At 50.4% G+C, this 18,936-nt stretch overlaps 1 protein-coding gene across 1 annotated transcript in view; it reads left to right on the top strand.

Annotated features, from left to right (window-relative positions):
* DELE1 (DAP3 binding cell death enhancer 1) overlaps window positions 1-18,936 on the top strand; it is a 43,169-nt gene that overhangs the window by 21,729 nt on the left and 2,504 nt on the right. Inside the window, exons 10-12 of the mRNA XM_075131423.1 lie at window positions 10,824-10,916; window positions 17,001-17,157; window positions 17,460-17,665. Coding sequence (XP_074987524.1) covers window positions 10,824-10,916; window positions 17,001-17,157; window positions 17,460-17,635 — 426 coding nt within the window. The 3' untranslated portion in view covers window positions 17,636-17,665. The remainder of the gene's footprint in view (window positions 1-10,823; window positions 10,917-17,000; window positions 17,158-17,459; window positions 17,666-18,936) is intronic.

Here is an 18,936-nt window from a genome sequence, read left to right on the forward strand (position 1 = left end):
TATGCTAGGTTGTTTTGGTTCCTGTGTGTCAGAGTTGTGGTGAGCTTTCCCCACTCCAGTGTACAGCTCTTTGTTCAGGTAAGTCCAAGCCCCCTGCTCCCATTAGAGTGCTAGGCCTGTGGTGGACATGCACACTCAGTGCCTTTTCTGTCATCATTGATTCCCCTTGGATTAGGCCTTTACTAAGCTCAAACAAGGAGAGAGGCACGAGGAGCCAGCTGTCAACAGGCCCTCAAGAGGGCTCCTCCCCAATGCCAAGCATCCAGGAGGCAGTGTCAAGGTCTTAGTCCTGTACTGTGGATTCTGACACCAGCAGCCTTTCATATTCCATGCCCAAAAGAAGCTTGCCAATAGGGACACATCCCCCTTTCAGCTGCCAAGCAGAGATCCCTGACAGCGATCTGCACAAAGGCAACCTGCTGATCCGCAGAAGGCAAAGGGCAGGTCTCACTGCCAGAGGTCAGCGTTTGACTCAACTGGTTCAGCTCACATGATGGTAGTGTCCATCATCACATCAAACTCACCGCGTCTCACCTTTTCTGGGCAGAGAGCTGCCTGAGACGTTCCCACAGCAGGGAGTGCTCAGACACTCACTAACCAGTGCTCGGATCTTGGGGTGGGAAGCACACAATGCCACCTGCAGCCTGCTCTGCTCTTGGGGCAGAAACAGCCCTGGGTTTCTAGCAGACCACAGCTCCTGGACTGAAACCAGGCAGCCCCCAGTCCTCGTTGCCAGGCAGTGGACCGGGCCAACATGCTGCTCTCTGCCCAGTATGGACTTTTCCAACCTGCTGGACCTGCCACTGGATTCTTTTGTCCAACCTGGATCTGCTGTCTCATGAGTAGGGCCAGATTCTGCATCCTGCCCTGAGTCTGAGCCAGATGCTGCTTGACCCACTGGGACTGTAGTTGTCCTGCAGAGGTCCAAGAGGTTTAGCTGGAGAGCAGGAGCGTCTCACCAGAAATCCCTGCTCTGTGAGGTGGAAGAGGGTTCCCATCAGATCCTCTCTTCCCCTCATCCAGGACTACCTGTTTCACTCCACACAATCTGGACTCTTGCTCAGCTCAGCTGGGATTTCAGCCTTCCACCCACCAGGCAAGACTTTACCATGTCCTCTCACCTACAGTTATAACATTCCGACTTTTTCAGGAACCACCTCCATACTGGGACATAAATGCGTCTGACCCCGGATTCCCAAGATGGACTTGGCTTAAAGTCACTGATGTCTGTAATAACAAGCTCTGTTCTACGCTGTGTTCCTGTCAATGAATAAACTTCCAGTTTTATACTGGCTGAGAGTCACGTCTGACTGTGGAGTTGGGGTGCGCGGCCCTCTGGCTTCCCCAGGAGCCCCGCCTGTGTGGACTCGCTGTGGGAATCGCATGGTGTGCAAAGGGGATGCTGAATGCTCCAAGGTCAGACCCAGGAAGGTCGAAGCTGTGTAATCTTCTTGCCCTGGAGACAGTATGCTCAGAGAGAGGAGGCATGCTCCCCCAGAGTCCTGACTGGTTTCGTATGGAGTAGTTCCAGATCATCACCCGGTGACTCCGTGACAACTGGTGGCAGTGGTGGGATCAAACTGCATCCCGTGGACAGAGCATCCTGCAGTAAGTGACTGGGGAGCAGTAAAACAAAGGGGATTAGCACGAGACGGGCATGCTGGAGTCTCCGAGAGGTGCAGTTCCAGGAGGCAGAGTCTTACGGCTTAATCCCCGAGAGAGAGTGGCCCCCCAAGAAGGGCTATCGCACTGAAGGGGTTCCTCCCAGGGATCGTGGGGAGCTCAGAGAGCACAGGCCTGTGAGTCCATGACCATGTGCGAATAGCATGGAGATGGCCTATAACCATCTCCTTAAGAAGGACATTGTAGAGCTGTGCAGAGAGAGAGGGCTGCACATGGGAAGATTCACCAAGGCACAGCTGATTGCCCAGTTGGAAGAGAATGATTGCTCTGAGGAGCTGGTTCCTGACCCAGCGGGGGCCGCGAGAAAGGCTGGGAGCAGCCAGGCAGTCCCAGGGGTCATCCCAGCCACTGACCCAACCAGGGATGCAGGAGGGGCTGAAAGCAGCCAGGCAGCCCCAGGATTGATCTTCCCAACTGAGTTCCCGGTTGGAGTTGGAAATGGAACTGAAACTGAAAGAGCTGGAGGACCGTGAGAAGGAACGGCAGGACCACGAGAGACAGAGACAGCATGAACTGGCGGTGGCGCAGCTGAGAAGCAGAGAGACCCCTACCGTGGTGAGTGAGGATGGGCCCAGGGTGGCTAAGCCCACAGGAAACTGATATAAAAGTGCTGCCTCTGTTTAAGGAAGGGGATGTTATAGATGCCTTCCTCACTACCTTTGAGAAGGCCTGCAATGTACACCAGGGTGACCCTGCAGACAGGTTTCGGCATCTCACCCCCTTACTGGGTCCCAAAGCCATAGAAATGTTCAGCCAGATGGACGAGGTGGAAGCAGTGGACTATGAACTGTTCAAACAAGCCCTGCTGCACAAGTTTGAGCTGACCCCTGAGGCATACAGGAAACGGTTCCGGAGTATGCAGAAGACCCAGGAGATGACCTATCTGGAACTGGTCACGCTGATGGGGGAATACACCTGCAAGTGGGTGAACGGGGCTGGTGCCCAGACCAAGGAGGACATGATTGAACTGATGGGGCTGGAGCGACTATATGAACTCTGTTCCTCTGACCTGAGGATGTGGCTGGTGGACAAGAGGCTGAAGGACCTGCGCTGCGCAGGGCTGCTGGCTGACGAGTTTGTAGACAGCAGGTTGGGATATGGAATGGAATCCTAGGGGGACAGGCCCACATCAGTGCAGAAGGGGGGTCACCCAGGGGCTTCCCTGAAGGGAGTCTCGGATAAATCCCTCCCGAGAGGCACAGCCAATACCAGAGCTGACCAACCGGACCTGAGGTGTAATTACTGTGGGCAGAAGGGTCACAGATGGTGTCGGTGCCAAAAGCTCAGGGACAGGATGAGCAAACCGAGCCCTCAAAGCGTTAACTGGGTGGGAGCCCAACCAGAGGAGGGACTGGCTCCCCAGGCAGGAGGGGCTGGCAGTTTAGCAATGGCCCAAGTGGGAGGAGTCTCCCAGGCCAGCTCCTCTGGGAGGCTTCAGAGGAACAGCCGTGTTAGTCTGTCTTCGCAAAAAGAAAAGGAGTACTTGTGGCACCTTAGAGACTAACCAATTTATTTGAGCATAAATAAATTAAATAAATTATAAATAAATGCTCAAATAAATTGGTTAGTCTCTAAGGTGCCACAAGTACTCCTTTTCTTTCTGGGAGGCTTGATGCTCTGGATTCAAAGTTCTCAGTCTACACCGTGGGTGTGGGGTTGCCCCTGAGGAGCGAGTGCCTCATTCCCCTGGAGGTGGATGGGAAGCAGGTCACTGGGTACTGGGACACCTGCGTTGAGGTGACGCTGGCCCGGCCCGAGGTGGTGGCCCCAGACCAGGTGGTGCCAAACACCTACCTAACCCTGACGGGCACGTGTGGGCCCCCGTTTAAGGTACCCGTGGCGAGGGTACATCTGAAATGGGAGGCCAAGGAGGGGCCCAAAGATGTGGGGGTGCACTATCAATTGCCAACTGAGGTGCTGATGGGGGATGACCTGGTGAATTGGCCAGGCGGCCCCCAGAGCACCCTAGTCATCACCCGTAGCCACAGCCAGCAAAGGGCACTTTGCCCTGACACCGGGGGTGGTGCCCTGCTGGGGACACAGGTCCCTACCCCGGCGGGAAAGGAGTCACTGGGGACAGGACTGGGCCTTGGACCCAGCCACTGAGAGGGAGCAGGTCCCCATCCCTTCCCCATCCGCTGAATTCCAGGCTGAGCTGCGGAAGGATCCCTCCTTAGAGAAGCTGAGGGAACTTGCTGGCCGCAGCACAGCTAAATCCCTGGGGGAAGGCTGCTGGGAGAGATTCCTGTGGAAGAAGGGATTCCCATACCAGGAATGGGCTGGTTCCGTGGGGATCAGGAGGCAGCTGGTGGTGCCCCAGAAGTACTGCCACAGGCTACTGTACCCGGCCTACGATTTCCCTCTCTCAGAACACCAGGGAATCCAGCGCACAAGGCAGAGGCTGCTACAGAACTTTTACTGGCCTGGGGTCTTTGATGCTGTCCAGCAGTACTTAGGTTCTGCGACCCCTGCCAGAGGGTGGAGAAGGCCCGGGACAAGGGGGAAGCAGCTTTGAAGCCCCTGCCCATCATAGAAGAGTCTTTCCAGAAGGTGGCCGTAGACATAGTGGGACCCCTCAGCAAGGCAACTCGGACAGGGAAAAAATACATGCTGGTGGTGATAGATTTCGCTACTCGCTATCCCGATGTGGTGGCCTTGTCCTCTATCGAGGCAGACACTGTGGCAGACGCACTGCTGACCGTTTTCAGCAGAGTTGGGTTCCCCAAGGAGGTCCTTACAGACCAGAGCTCCAATTTCATGTCAGCTCTGCTCTGGTGCTTGTGGGAGAAATGTGGAGTCTGACATACCTGGGCCTCAGCATATCACCCTCAGTCCAATGGGCTGGTGGAGAGGTTCAATGGGACCCTAAAGATGATGCTGAAAACCTTTATGAACCAGCACCCACAGGACTGGGACAAGTATTTACGCCACCTGCTGTTCGTGAACCAGGAAGTGCTCCAGGAATCAACCGGGTTCTCTCCTTTTGAGTTGCTATATGGGAGGAAAGTGAGGGGACCTCTGGACTTGAAGAGGGATGAATGGGAGGGGAAGGCCTTCCCCGATGGAGAATCAGTGGTGGAGTATGTACTGAGTTTCTGAGAAAAGCTCGCTGAGCTCATGGACTTGGCTGGGGAGAATTTAAGGTCATCAAACAGCTGAGTGAGGTGAACTATGCAGTGGAACTGTCTAACCGGGCTCACAGCCACCGGGTGTCCATGTCAACATGATGAAGCCATACTTTGACAGGGAGAATTTGGTACTGGCCATGTGTGCCCAGTGACAGGAGCAGGGAGATGACCCCCTCGTGGATCTATTCCCTGAGACGGACTGGCGCTTCACCAGAATCAATTCCCCTCTCAGACCAGCCAACCCCTGTCCAGCAGGCTGAGATCTGAGAAGTGCTGGGTTCCTACCAGCAGCTGTTCTCCAACCGGCCTGGGCTCACTAACCTGGCTGTCCACCAGATGGAGACAGGAGCCCACCCTTCTGTAAGATGCTCCCCGCTCTGGGTCACTGAGAAAACAGCCCAGAACCTGGAGAGAGAGGAGAAGGACATGCTGGCCCCACTGAGTTCAGTCTTGGAGGGGGGGACAGATGTGATTAAGTGGGGTTTTATTCATCTTGTTATGTTGCATGTGAGTCTTACTGTCCTATACTAATACTGTGCGTACATTAGTTTCCCGGTGTACTGCATCAATACTTAGCTGGTGGGAATTGGGTGTGTGATTTTGCTGAGGCCCTCAGGGCAGGTGAGACTGCCCAGCTACCTTCCAGCCCTTGGGCCTCTCCCATGGTGTTGATCCCCAAGAAGGACGCGTCAGTCCGGTTTTGTGTGTATTACTGGAGGCTTAATGCCATCACCAAGTTCGATGCCTACCCCATGCCTAGGCCTGATGAGCTTCTAGACAAGCTGCAGGGGGGCTCGTTATCTCACTACTATGGATCTCACCAAGGTCTACTGGCAAGTACCTTTGGATCCGGATGCCCGGCTGAAATCTGCTTTTATCACCCCTCTGAGGTTATACGAGTTCTTGGTCCTACCTTTCGGCCTAAAGGGGACACGTGCCACCTTCCAGCGCCTGGTGGACCAGTTACTCAAGGGGATGGAGAATTTTGCCCTGGCGTATATTGGTGATATCTGCGTTTTTAGCCAGACCTTGGAGGACCATGTGTCCTAGGTTAAACAAGTGGTGGACCGGCTCCGGGATGCAGGTCTGACTATAAAAGCTGGGAAGTGCAAGGTTGAGATGTCAGAGGTGTTATACCTGGGTCACAAAGTGGGGAGCAGCTGCCTAAAGCCAGAGCCAGCCAAGGTGAAGGTGATCAGAGATTGGCCCGCTCCCCAGACTGAGAAGCAGGTCCAGGCTTTCATTGGGATAGCAGGCTACTACCAGAGGTTCATGCCCCACTTTAGCTCCATAGCCACCCCCATCACTGAGCTATGTAAGAAGGGTAAGCCAGATAAGGTGGTCTGGACCAAGCAGTGCCAGAGGGCTCTCTGTCCTCTGAAGGAGGCTCTGAACAAGGGCCCAGTGCTAGTAAACCCAGACTATGGTGTTCACCGACACCTCAGACACAGGGCTGGGTGCAGTGCTAATGCAGGTTGACGGAAAGGGGGAAAGACACCCCATTGTGTACCTGAGCAAGAAGCTGCAGCCCCGGGAGCAGAACTATGCAGCCATAGAAAAGGAATGTCTGGCGATGGTATGGACCCTTAAAAAGCTGCAGCCATATCTATTTGCAGCCATATCAAGTTGCAGTGGGGGAGGTTTAGATTGGATATTAGGAAAAACTTTTTCACTAAGAGGGTGGTGAAACACTGGAATGCGTTACCTAGGGAGGTGGTAGAATCTCCTTCCTTAGAGGTTTTTAAGGTCAGGCTTGACAAAGCCCTGGCTGGGATGATTTAACTGGGAATTGGTCCTGCTTCGAGCAGGGGGTTGGACTAGATGACCTTCAGGGGTCCCTTCCAACCCTGATATTCTATGATTCTATGATTCTGTGATTTGGGCAGTGCTTCACCATGTACACCAACCATTCCCCCTGACGTGGCTACACCAGATGAAAGGGGCCAATGCCAAACTCCTGAGGTGGAGTCTTCAGCTTCAGGATTATGACATGGAGGTGGTCCACGTTAAGGGGAGTGCCAATGTTATAGCCGATGCTTTGTCCTGGAGAGGGGGGCTGGAACTTCCCCGGGCCACTGGCTAAAGTGGCCCCGCTCAGTTCAGTCTTGGAGGGGGGACAGATGTGATGAAGTGGGGTTTTATTCATCTTGTTATGTTGCATGTGAGTCTTACTGTCCTATACTAATACTGTGTGTACCTTAGTTTCCTAGTGTACTGCACCAATACTTAGCTGGTGGGAGTTGGGTGTGTGATTTTGCAGAGGCCCTCAGGGCAGGTGAGACTGCCCAGCTATTTTTACTTATGTAACCTGAGACCCAGGAGGTGGGGTGCAACCAGGTGACACCTTTGGCCCAGGAAGTGAGACAAAGAGAAGGAGGAGGGTCATCAAGGGGATGTTGGAGGTTGGGTGGCTGGAGGCTGGCAGTCTGCATGGGGGCACTGGAAGAGGGGAAATCCCTTGGCTGAAAGTCACTGATGTCTGTAAGAGCAAGCTCTGTTCTATGCTGTGTTCCTGTCAACAAATAAACTTTCGTTTTATGCTGGCTGAGACTCATGTCTGACTGTGGAGTTGGGGTGCAGGGCCCTCTGGCTTCCCCAGGAGCCCTGCCTGTGTGGACTTGCTGTGGGAAGCACACGGTGTGAAAAGGGGATGCTGAATGCTCCGAGGTCAGACCCAGGAAGGTCGAAGCTGTGTAAGCTTCTTGCCCTGGAAACAGTATGCTCAGAGAGAGGAGGCATTCTCCCCCAGAGTCCTGACCATACTGGCTTTGTATGGAGTAGTTCCAGAGCATCGCCCTGTGACTCCGTGACACCAGGGTAAGTGACTGGTCCTTTGGGACTGGATATAACCTGAATATTGCTGTGATCTTTGCTGTAAGGGACCATCTGTCACAAAGGCAGGCTCTGGGTGGCAAGATCAATCAGAGTACTCAAGGGGACTGTCTGTAACTCCATGTTAAGGCTATAGTGCTTGAGGAGTTCACACTTGAGTGGTAAAATCTAAGTATAGAACTCATAACCAATTTGGGGTTTGTGCCCTTTTTCTTAACAGTCTTCCCTGAGGTTGGTACTCATGGTCTTGAGTCACAGTTTGAGAAGCACTACAAGCCCCTCACCTCTCCACTGCAAAGGGACCCTGCACTGTGTTTACCAACCGCCAGACCATATCCTTCTCCTGTTCCCTTTTCCCCCAGCTTGTGCAGCGTGGTTTAGTGCAGGGAGAACCCAGACTCCAGGGATGGTAAAAAAATTGTAATCTGTCAAAGAAGAAAGGACTGCTGTGACTAACTTTTCTACAGACAACAAAAGTTTTCTACGACTGTTCTGTCCCCTTCTTTCTTGAACCTAACTCCCCAGCTCTGTTCTGCTCCTACTTGTAAAGGGGCAGTAAGATCAGTGGGGTGGGAGAAGCACTGAAACTGTGTAATCTTCCAGGGGACAAAAGACAGCTGTGACTAACTTTAGACAACCAACTATAAGTTTTCTACAACTTTCCCTTCCCCAGTCAGGAGCTGTGTAACCCACCCACTCCCATCCCCCCCGTCTGCTCAACCCTGGGACCATTGCAACCTGACCACTGGCTGAGAAACACACAGACACAGGGGCAATGTTTTTTCTTAATAATCTCTTTTTAAGAAATACTTTTAGCCAAATGCATAATAGTGGTTTATCAGAAATGAGTAAAATCATTGATTGATAACTGTCAGGTTGGAGTGGGAGGGGGGGCCTGGATGGAGGAGAGAAAGTTGGAAGTTTTTTGTGAGAGGCCAGGGCATGACATTGCCATGATTTCAGCATGATAGTTAAAACTTGCAGACATAGTAATGCATGGCATAGTATCCATGGAGGAAAAGTCAGTGCACAGTACTGCAAATGCCTTTGATCTTAAAATCAGGATTGCAGCAGTGGAGTGAGAGGGGAGATTCGTGAAGAGGGTGGAGGGCTGTTGTACCTTACCAGCCTGGGGTTCTTGTTCCTGCCACCATGCAGGGTCATCTTCGGGTTGATTGCGGGGGCTTTCTTAAGTGACTCATCCAGGTAGGGCGCAGAACAACATGCTCCTCGTGTGCTGGGTCTTCCAGGGCATCCTCCGTGGTCCCTGCTGCTTCCTTGCACTTGCGCTTACTAGCATCCTGACAGACAATGGGGCTGGGGAGATTGGAGAGGGGATTGTGAGCCACTCTAGACTCTGTACTGGGAGCCCATGGCAGCATCCAGTCAATCTCCTTATAGAAGAGGCATGTACAGTGAACCCTCCTGGGGTGACTGTTCGAGTCTTTAGCCCTTTTGCATTTGAACTCAAGAGCTTGATACGTTCCAGGCACTAGGCTGAATGCCCTCCTCTCCTACTTCCATGACATTTCCTGGTACAGGTGCATGTTCCTGCCACTCCTGGCGACATTGTGGAAGATGATGTACTACGATCACACATTGATTGACAACCAGGTGTGGTCATTGGACCAAGTGGCTGCTCTTGGAGCAGGATCCATTTTCACCTGTATTGATCTGTAAAGAGTGCACCGGGAAGCTGTTCTGATGTGGTCAGTGCAGCTCACTACTACTGGTGAAAATGGGGGGACCAGGACCTTTATAGATTGGATAAAGATCAGGAAGAAAAGAGTTCAGTGCACTGTGGGAATGGGGGTGGAGGACTTTTACCCCATCCATACTGCAAATTGGCACTCGTATGGAGCTATGCAACAGCCTCCAGTGTGTACTTACCCACACCCCTCAATGGTGCTAGCTTTATACTTGCCTTTTACTCGCCTTCAGACATGATTGTCAGGTTTAGGTGTGGACCATGGGGTTATGGCACAACCCCACTTGCATGTACCCATGTACAGTTGCTCGTGCAGACATACCAACTATCTGAACAGGATTAAGGAGTTTCATAAATCACTTAGATTATTGTAGCACATGAGGGTAGTACAAGGGGTCAGTAAAGTTCCACACAGAATCCTTCCAAGGAAATTACATTTTGCTCTCTTGCTAAGAAGTAGCTGGGATCCCAGTACTAGAAAGAGTTAGAGAACATGCCACCAGACTGCATGCTTTCAAAATGCCTCCACTTCTGAGACATGCAACGTCTGGAGTTCCAGCCACACACGCCCCTGGCCAAGCTCACCAGATTTAGCCTCTAGGACCTAAACCAACCTGCAGTCTTAACTCTCAACTGAGACTCCTAAACCTCGCCTTGTTGGAGCCTGGCTAATCCCCAGAAGGAGGGATTCCTGCAGGCTATGCTTGAAGTAAGAACAGTTACTTACCCAGTAATTGTGGTTCTCTGACATGACTCATCTGCATGGATCTATGCTCCCTTCCCTCCTTTTCTACTAGTTTGGAGTTTTACCAAAGTGGTGATTCTGTGGCAGGCACCTAGTGGCATTTGGGGCTCTGCTCCCTCATATGTATCTTTGGATAGGGAGGACGTAGCAAGATATAGGAATGGTGTACGCCAGCCTCAGAGACACTGCTTCCCAGAAAGTTCAGAGCTTGTGCGTTGTGTGGAGCACTCCATGCTGGCAGCGTTCAAACACGCACAGCTACTGTATAAGTGACAGTCTGTAGGGCTTGGGGTAATAGCTCGTGGTCAGGACTCCTCCATGTTCATGCGCACATGTGGCTCTTTGCCCAGGGCTGTGGAGTATAAGAGAGTAACATGGGTGTTAGTGCAGTGGTTTTATTGCAAAGTAAAGGCTATTTACCTCCAAGCACCCTGCTTCGGAGCCTTTTGCCTTTTTTTTTATACACTTGTGGCTTCCCCATTTTTGCCATGACAGAGGTCCAGGTTTATCCTCTCGGGACAGCCCCTTCCCCTTCCGGGGGCTGTGCAGCAGGTAGGATGTTTTCCTCTCCAGTCTACTGGTGAACATCTTGCCTGTGGCACCGGAGACGATTGTTTGACATCCCACAGGGAGTGAGTCCCTAGGCAACACATACCATGGTGATGGGCATGATCTATAATAAAGACAGATAATCCCTAGTGATTTGTGTTATGTGGTTTTGCTGCAGGCACAGGCCTACCTTGGGGTGCTCTACATGAAAGGGCTGCAGTCTGCAAAACAGAGGGCTCTGAAATACCTGTGGCTGGCGGTGAAGAATGGGGTAAGTGCTTTCTCTGCCAATAGAAGGCGATAATTGCTCTGGTCGTGGGCTTGCTGGGCCTTCTCAATTGGGCTCAAAGTCCAGGAGCCAGGATTGCTGGAAGTGAGATTCTCTCTAAATGTTTGCAGTGTTGTTGTAGCTGTGTTGGTCCCAGGATATTAGAGAGATGAGGTGGGTGAGGCAATATCTTTTATTGGACTAACTTCTGTTGGTAGAAGGGACCAGCTTTTGAGCATCACAGAGCTTTTCCTCCAATAAGGAAAAGGTAACCAGAGTGTCCATGCTAAATACAAGATGGTACAGATGGTTAAGTGTAAGTTGTTCACACATGCTGTAGGAGACCACTTAAAATGAAGTGGGCAGTTAAGGGTTAGCCGGCAGTAGGGTGTGTTACCAATTGTTGGAATGAACTATAAAAAAACAGTGTCTCTAGACATGTCTACACTACAACATCCACAATAATTAAAGCAGTGGTTCATGCCCACATGTACTCCTTCTGTCGGTGGTGTCCGTCCTCACCAGGAGCACTTCCATGCACTAAACTGGGGCAGTATGGGGCACGCACAGCTGGAGCCCCATCACCCTGGGGCTGACAGCCTGAGCTCACAGCTGGAGCCTCTCCCATCTCACCCTGTGGGTGACAGCCCTTTCCTCATTGCGGAATCCCAAGCCTAGGCTCCAGCCCGAGCCCGAATGTCTACACTGCAATTGAACAGCCCCATAGCCTGAGCCCTGCGAATCCAAGTCAGCTGACCCAGGCCAGCCATAGGTGTTCAGTTGCAGCATAGACATACCCAGTAAATAGCCCTTTGTTCTTGCATTAGGAGAGGATAAACAGAGCTCCAGGGATCATCTCTAGCACACTGGTTCTTCTGTAGGTCTCTGTCATGTCCCTTCTTACACAACTCTCAGTACTAAGGAGTTCTTCTTTTTCCAGCCCGTCTCTGCAGGGCCCATCTCTAGGTCCCCTCTCTTCCTTCTAGATCTCTGGGATGGGCGTCCGAGGGGAATCCTCTGTGTTTTAAATCTTTTTACTTTCCCTGTAAAGTTACCTTCTATCCTGATTTTGCAGGTGTGATTCTCTTACTTTTTTTTTTTTTTTACAAATAAAATTCTTCTTTTAAGAATCTGATTGATTTTCAGTGTCCTAAAAACCAGGGGATTTGGTCTGTGTTCACATTGTAACCAAATGGTTAGTATATTACTCTCAAGCCTCCCCAGGAAAGGGGGTGAAGGGGTTTGGGGGAATATTTTATGGGAATAGGGACTCCAAGTGACCCTTTTCCTGAATTTTTGTCTAAATCACTTGGTGGCAGCAGCAATACCGTCCAAGGACAAGGGAAGGATTTGTGCCTTAAGGAAATTTTTAACCTAAGCTGGTAGAAGTAAGCTTAGGGGGTCTTTCATGCGGGTCCCCACATCTGTACCCCAGAGTTCAGAGTGTGGAGGGAACCCTGACATGGTGGAGAGGTGGGATCATTTTGAACCAGAAGCATAGACCTCAGGATTTTAAAAGAACACTTTTTTTCTTTTCTTTTCTTTTCTTTTTCTTTTTTTGGCTGCTTGAAAACCAGGGAGATTTTTTTTTTTAAAAGGACACTTTTTTTTCCCTTAAAAGAAGAATTTTATTTGTTTAAAAAAAAAAAAAAAGTAAGAGAATCACACCTGCAAAATCAGGATGGAAGGTAACTTTACAGAGTAAATAAAAAAAGATTTAAAACATAGAGGATTCCCCTCTGACTCTGCTTCCCAGTTACAAAACAGGAATGAAAATACCTCTTAGCATAGGGAAAATTCGCAAGGTAAAAGAAAAGATAATCTAACGTATTTCCTTGCCCTTACTTACAATTTTTATAATTTTAGATGGATCATTTCCGGTATGTTTTTAGGAGATGTTTTACCTGCTTGGTCTCTCTCTCTCTGTCAAGAGAGGGCACCAAAAATCGGGCACAAACAAACCCCCCCTTCCGCCCCAGATTTGAAAGTATCTTCTTTCCTTATTGGTCCTTTTGGTCAGGTGCCAACCAGGTTATCTGAGCTTCTTAACCCCTTACAGGTAAAGTGATTCAGTACATCTGGCCAGGAGGGATTTTATGTTAGTGCCTACATAAAGGTTGTTACCCTTCCCTTTATATTTATGACAAGGCTTGACTGAGCAATAGTGTGGTTGTCCATCGTGTGGCTGGCAGGCAAGCTATAGTGCTTAGGTCGCCAATGGGGAGCTGTGGCTGCTGAGTCAGAGCTGTGTGCCAGTCTCTACAGCTTTACAGGACTTTGTAAATCCGCGCAATTCAGTGTGTCCTCTGTGCAGGAGGCAAGGTGTCCTGTGGGACAAGCACCCTTTGTGTGTGACCGTGCATTAATGATTGCTCTGCTTATGGACAAGGGGGCATACATAGGGCTGCACATGCCCCGTTAGCTCTAGTATCCCAATTTCTGGGTGCTTCCCTGTGCAATCAGAATGTTTGCTTGAGCCAAGTGTTTGGTTTGTTCCTTCAGCATAGGCCTAGAAGTTGGGGGGAGGAATCAAATTATTTAGCAAGGGTTGGTAAAAGGAACAGACTGTGGAGGTGTCGGATAGAAAGTCTTTCTCAAGAGATCCTCAGAGGAGTAAGTAAAAGACTGTAAGTAACAGTCTAGGAGAGCCTGGGTGAATGATAGAGGAGCAAAGAGAAGTCTCAAGACTTGGACTCTCCTGTGTTTATTAAAGCTTGTCAGATCCTCTTTCATGTAGTCTGATCCTGTAGTAGATCTTATATTGCTTTTCTGAAATTTTGGTTGAAGGTCTGTACTCATCCAGATTATAGATTGCCCTATCTTTGTTCCTCCATATTTCCATGGTATAAGATCTTCCAATTTATTATAGCTAGGTTGGGGTTTTCTATTACTCACTGTAATAGCGTGGCACCCACCTTTCACAAGCACCCCTTCTGGTTGGGTGTGTCTGCAGTCTTTAAACCAGTCCCAGCCCTGGTATTGGGCCATACCCCCAGGGCTTCCTCCCTGAAGGCAATGGTTTCACCCTCTTGGTCTACTTTGGCCCCAGCTCTCCAGCCGGGCCACTAAGTAGTTCCTCTTCTGGTGGTTTCTCATTGTCTGATTGTCGGCCAGTTTCCCAGTGGCCTATCGGGAGCAGAGGGACCTGGGCCCACCCATTACTCCAGGTCCCAGCCTAGAGACCCTAAGAATAGCAACCACGCATTGCCATGGCCCTTTAACTATGTTGGTTTCAGTTCCCTGGGCCACTTCGCCATGGCCCCAGCCTTTACAAAAGCTTCACCCTTAGCTCAGGGCTCTTTTATATTCAGGCCCAGCAGCCAGCCAATGTTCTTCCTTGCTCCCCAGGTCCCTGCCAGCACTGAGCGGTCTGTGGTACTGCAGTTCCCTTTGGCCAGCCAGGAGTGCCATCTGCATTCATCTAGCTCCAGCAAGGAAGTGCCTGTCTCTGGCTCTGCAGCTCCTTTTATATGGCACTCCTGGGCCCCGATTAGCTGCTCCCTGCAGCATCTCTCATTGGCTGCTTCCTGCGCTGTCCCTCTAGCCCGTTTGGAGGGCCTCTTTACTGCTCCTTTCCTGGGATGGGCGTGTCCACCCTGTCACACTCAGTTATTGTTGATATCTTTTAATCAACATAATCATATATGGATGGGTGGGTAGATGGATTTGGGAGAGTATATGCTCAACAAGAGAGTGACAGATATTACCCAATAAGATGATCTAGTATGAGTCATGATTCTTAGTTTGCCTTTTGGTTTTCTATTTTGAAGACAGTCACTGCTTTTTAACCATATTTGAATGAATTATCTAATCCTCATTTACATAATTCATATAGAATCATAGACTATTAGGGTTGGAAGAGACCTCAGGAGGTCATCTAGTCCAATCCCCTGCTCAAAGAAGGACCAACACCAACTAAATCATCTCAGCCATGGCTTTGTCAAGTCAGGCCTTAAAAACCTCTAAGGATGGAAATTCCACCACCTCCCTAGGTAACCCATTCCAATGCTTCATCGCCCTCCTAGTGAAATAGTTTTTTTCCTAATATCCAACCTAGACCTCCCCCACTGCAACTTGAGACCATTGCTCCTTGTTCTATCATCTGCCAACATGGAGAACAGCGTAGCTCCATCCTCTTTGGAGTCCCCCTTCAGGTAGTTGAAGGCTGCTGTCAAATCCCCCCTCACTCTTCTCTTCTGCAGACTAAATAACCCCAGTTCCCTCAGCCTCTCCTTGTAAGTCATGTACCACAGCCCCCTAATAATTTTTGTTGCCCTCCGCTGGACTCTCTCCAATTTGTCCACATCCCTTCTGTAGTGGGGGGACCAAAACTGGACGCAATACTCCAGGTATGGCCTCATCAGTGTCGAATAGAGGGGAATAATCACTTTCCTCGATCTGCTGGCAATGCTGCTACTAATACAGCCCAATATTCTATTGGCCTTCTTGGCAACATGGGCACACTGCTGACTCGTATCTAGCTTCTCATCCACTGTAATCCCCAGGTCCTTTCCTGCAGAACTACTGCTTAGCTAGTCAGTCCCCAGCCTGTAGCAGTGCATGGGATGCTTCCTTCTTAAGTGCACTTGTCCTTATTGAACCTCATCAGATTTCTTTTGGCCCAGTCCTCCAATTTGTCTGGGTCATTCTGGACCCTATCCCTACCCTCCAGTGTATCTACCTCTCCCTGCAGCTTAGTGTCATCTACGAACTTGCTGAGGGTGCAATCTATCCCATCCTCCAGATCATTAATAAAGATGTTGCAAAACCGGCCCCAAGACCAACCCCTGGGGCACTTGGCTTGATACCAGCTGCCAACTAGACATTGTGCCGTTGATCACTACCCGTTGAGCCCGACAATCTAGCCAGCTTTCTATGCACCTTATAGTCTGTTCATCCAATCCATACTTTTTTAACTTGCTGGCAAGAATACTGTGGGAGACTGTATCAAAAGCTTTGCTAAAGTCTAGATATATCACATCCATTTCCATCGATTTCCCCATATCCACAGAGTCAGTTATCTCATCATAGAAGGCAATCAGGTTGGTCAGGCTTGACTTGCCTTGGTGAATCCATGTTGACTGTTCCTGATCACCTTCCTCTCCTCCAAGTACTTCAAAATGGATTCCTTGAGGACCTGCTCCATGATTTTGCCAGGGACTGAAGTGAGTCTGTAGTTCCCCAGGTTCTCTTTCTTCCCTTTTTTAAATTTGGGCACTATATTTGCCTTTTTCAAATCGTCCGGGACCTCCCCAGATCGCCACGAATTTTCAAAAATAATGGCCAGTGGCTCTGCCATCACATCAGCCAACTCCCTCAGCACCCTTGGATGCGTTAGATCTGGATCCATGGACTTGTGCATGTCCAGCTTTTCTAAATAGTCCTTAACCTGTTCTTTCACTACTGAGGGATGCTCACCTCCTCCCAGTACTGTGTTGCCCAGTGCAGCAGTCTGGGAGCTGACCTTGTCTGTGAAGACTGAGGCAAAAAAAGCATTGAGTACTTCAGCTTTTTCCACATCATGTGTCACTAGGTTGCCTCCCCCACTCAGTAAGGGTCCCACGCTTTCGCTGACCTTCTGCTTGTTGCTAACATACCTGTAGAAACCCTTCTTGTTACCCTTCACATCCCCTGCTAGCTTCAGCTCCAGTTGTGCTTTGGCCTTCCTATACTCAGTAAAGATCTCACACCATGGAAACTGCTGTCCTTAAAGGTAAATATGGAAAAGTCCCTTTATGTCTGTCTTTTTGCCCAAGTAAATCTGGAGTGTTGGAAGATTTACCTCATTATCTTTTGGACTGTAGAATTTTCCAGCTTTTGAAAGCACGCTGGATTTTACCTCTTTTGTACAATAAATCATTTTTATTACCATCTCAGAAGATAACGTTTTTAGTTAGCATTATCTTGAAGAAGAGAGGTTTTTTTAAGTTCTGATTGACATGTTATTGTGTTATATGGGTGTTGGTGTTGTTTTTAGATTGTGAATGTTTTTCTTTTTGTATTTGCCAAAGACGTATGTCATATCCATTGAATTGAAATAGTCTAGACTCCCCTCCTCCCTGACTGCTGTGTGTATATTACATCTAGGATTCCCAAAGCAGGTACCATGTTGGTGTTTGCTATGAGAAGGGCCTTGGAGTACAACAGAACTTCACAGAAGCAATGGAGCATTACCAGCACTCGGCTGCTGCGGGAAACAGACATGCTCAGGAGAGAGTGCGAGTTGTTGAGCAGGAGATGGCAGGTACTGCAGCATCAGAGGTTCAGGGCAAAAGGGACATTGGGCAGCACTTCTCTGTGGGGTGAAGCTCCTGTTGCCAGAGGCCAGGGCCCCATTAGGGGAAGCCCCTGTCACCAGAGGCCCTGACAGCGCTGTCGTGAGGGGAGACACCGCAGCTGTCGATGTTGCTACAGTAAGGGTCTCTCTCCTCTTGTTCTCCACCCTGCCCTGTGCTCACTGGCTGGTTGTTGAGGATTCTGAATGGTGGGATTGCTCACCTGCAACCCGAGGGTTTCAGTAATGTCTCCTCTTTGTGGGCTTGGCAGCCGCAGAGAGCACCCATCCAGCACCTTCTGGAATGAGAGCGTTCTCCTCCAGCCCCTGCCTCTGGGTCCTGGAGCAACTAGCAGAGCAGCGCCAGGCCTCTCCGATGGGACGTCGTGCTTTACCCCTGCCCCACTCCTGGAGCACAGGCAGTCTGCCAGGGGCTGACATCAGCTGACTGAGATGGCATCCAGCCCCGGAACACACGGCAAGTCTATCAGATTCTTCCCACCTGGACCACGGCCTGTGCTCTCTTCTCAGGGGATAGCAGTTGGCTAGTAGGTACCAATGGAAACAATCCCTTCCTGTGGAAATCATGCCAAAGAGGAGCAGTACCATCCTTCTGTAACTCCACCAGCCCTGGGGGAGAGGCAGCAGTGTGGAGGGGGTGGGGTGGTAGCGGAGGCGGGTGGGCTATGGTGTATGGAGAGGAGGGGGCAGTGCAAGTTCTCTAATGGAACAGGAATGATACAGATGCCTCCAGAGCAGTCTCCCTGTGCCCTACTGATACTACTCTGCACTACCTGGCCTAATTTCACGCTGCTCCAGCCAACCCCGGGCCCCAGGTCCTCCACTCTGACTTGGCCCAGGGGCCTGACCACATGCATTCACACAGCCCAACCCAGCTCAGCCTTCATGCTTTGTGAACTGGGCTAGCGCCTCACTGTCTCTGCTGGCCTGAAGGCCTTGCTGAGGCTCCCCCTCTGAACACCAATGCTGGAGCTGCACTTGGCTCTCTGGTCCATCCCCGACCTGCAATGTCTGGCATCATGTCATGACTTGCCACCAGGGCTGCAAGTCACACAGTGGCTCTGCACACACAAGTTGCAGCAATTTAATTATATCAGTTAAAAGCTGATTAAGTCAAATGGATGCTGATCTCTGCCTGTGCCTGTACATGTACCCACACAAGCTAAACTGATACAAGCAGGATTTAAGCTGTGTTAAGAGAATCTGCACACAAATTGCACTGGTTTAATTCAGTAGCAAATTCTCCCTGTAGTCAAACTGGTGCATCTCTGTGTGTAGGCCTGGCCTCACGACAGCAGCTATCCCCTGGCACCTGCACTCAATTCCAGCCTCCATTCAGCAACTGCAGGGTACAGGCTCCCCCTTTGTTCCCAGAGCCTGTGGCCTTGCATTCAGGGCCACTCAGTTTACTTGCTCTTCCTTTGTGAGGCAGGATGCAACTGGCAGGAAATCCCTCCGACGGATTTCCCTACTCTCATAATAACCAGGGCTGTTCCTGAGCATCATCTCCCTGCTGTGGAGGTGGGAGGAGGGGAGGGAGGAAGGGGGAGCTGCACCCACCCCCTTCCTTTGTTATAGGACTCATGGGGTGTGGGGGGTGAAAGCTAAGATAGGGGAATGGAATTAATCTCTTTAATTCACTAGTTTATTGTCATCTACAAATAAGTCCAGTGGCTACATGCAAATAGTGCAGGGTGAGGAAGCTGGGAGGTTGTTAGCTGTGTCTGT

This window comes from Caretta caretta, chromosome 8, assembly GCF_965140235.1.
Source record: "Caretta caretta isolate rCarCar2 chromosome 8, rCarCar1.hap1, whole genome shotgun sequence".
NCBI classification, from domain to species: Eukaryota; Metazoa; Chordata; order Testudines; family Cheloniidae; genus Caretta; species Caretta caretta.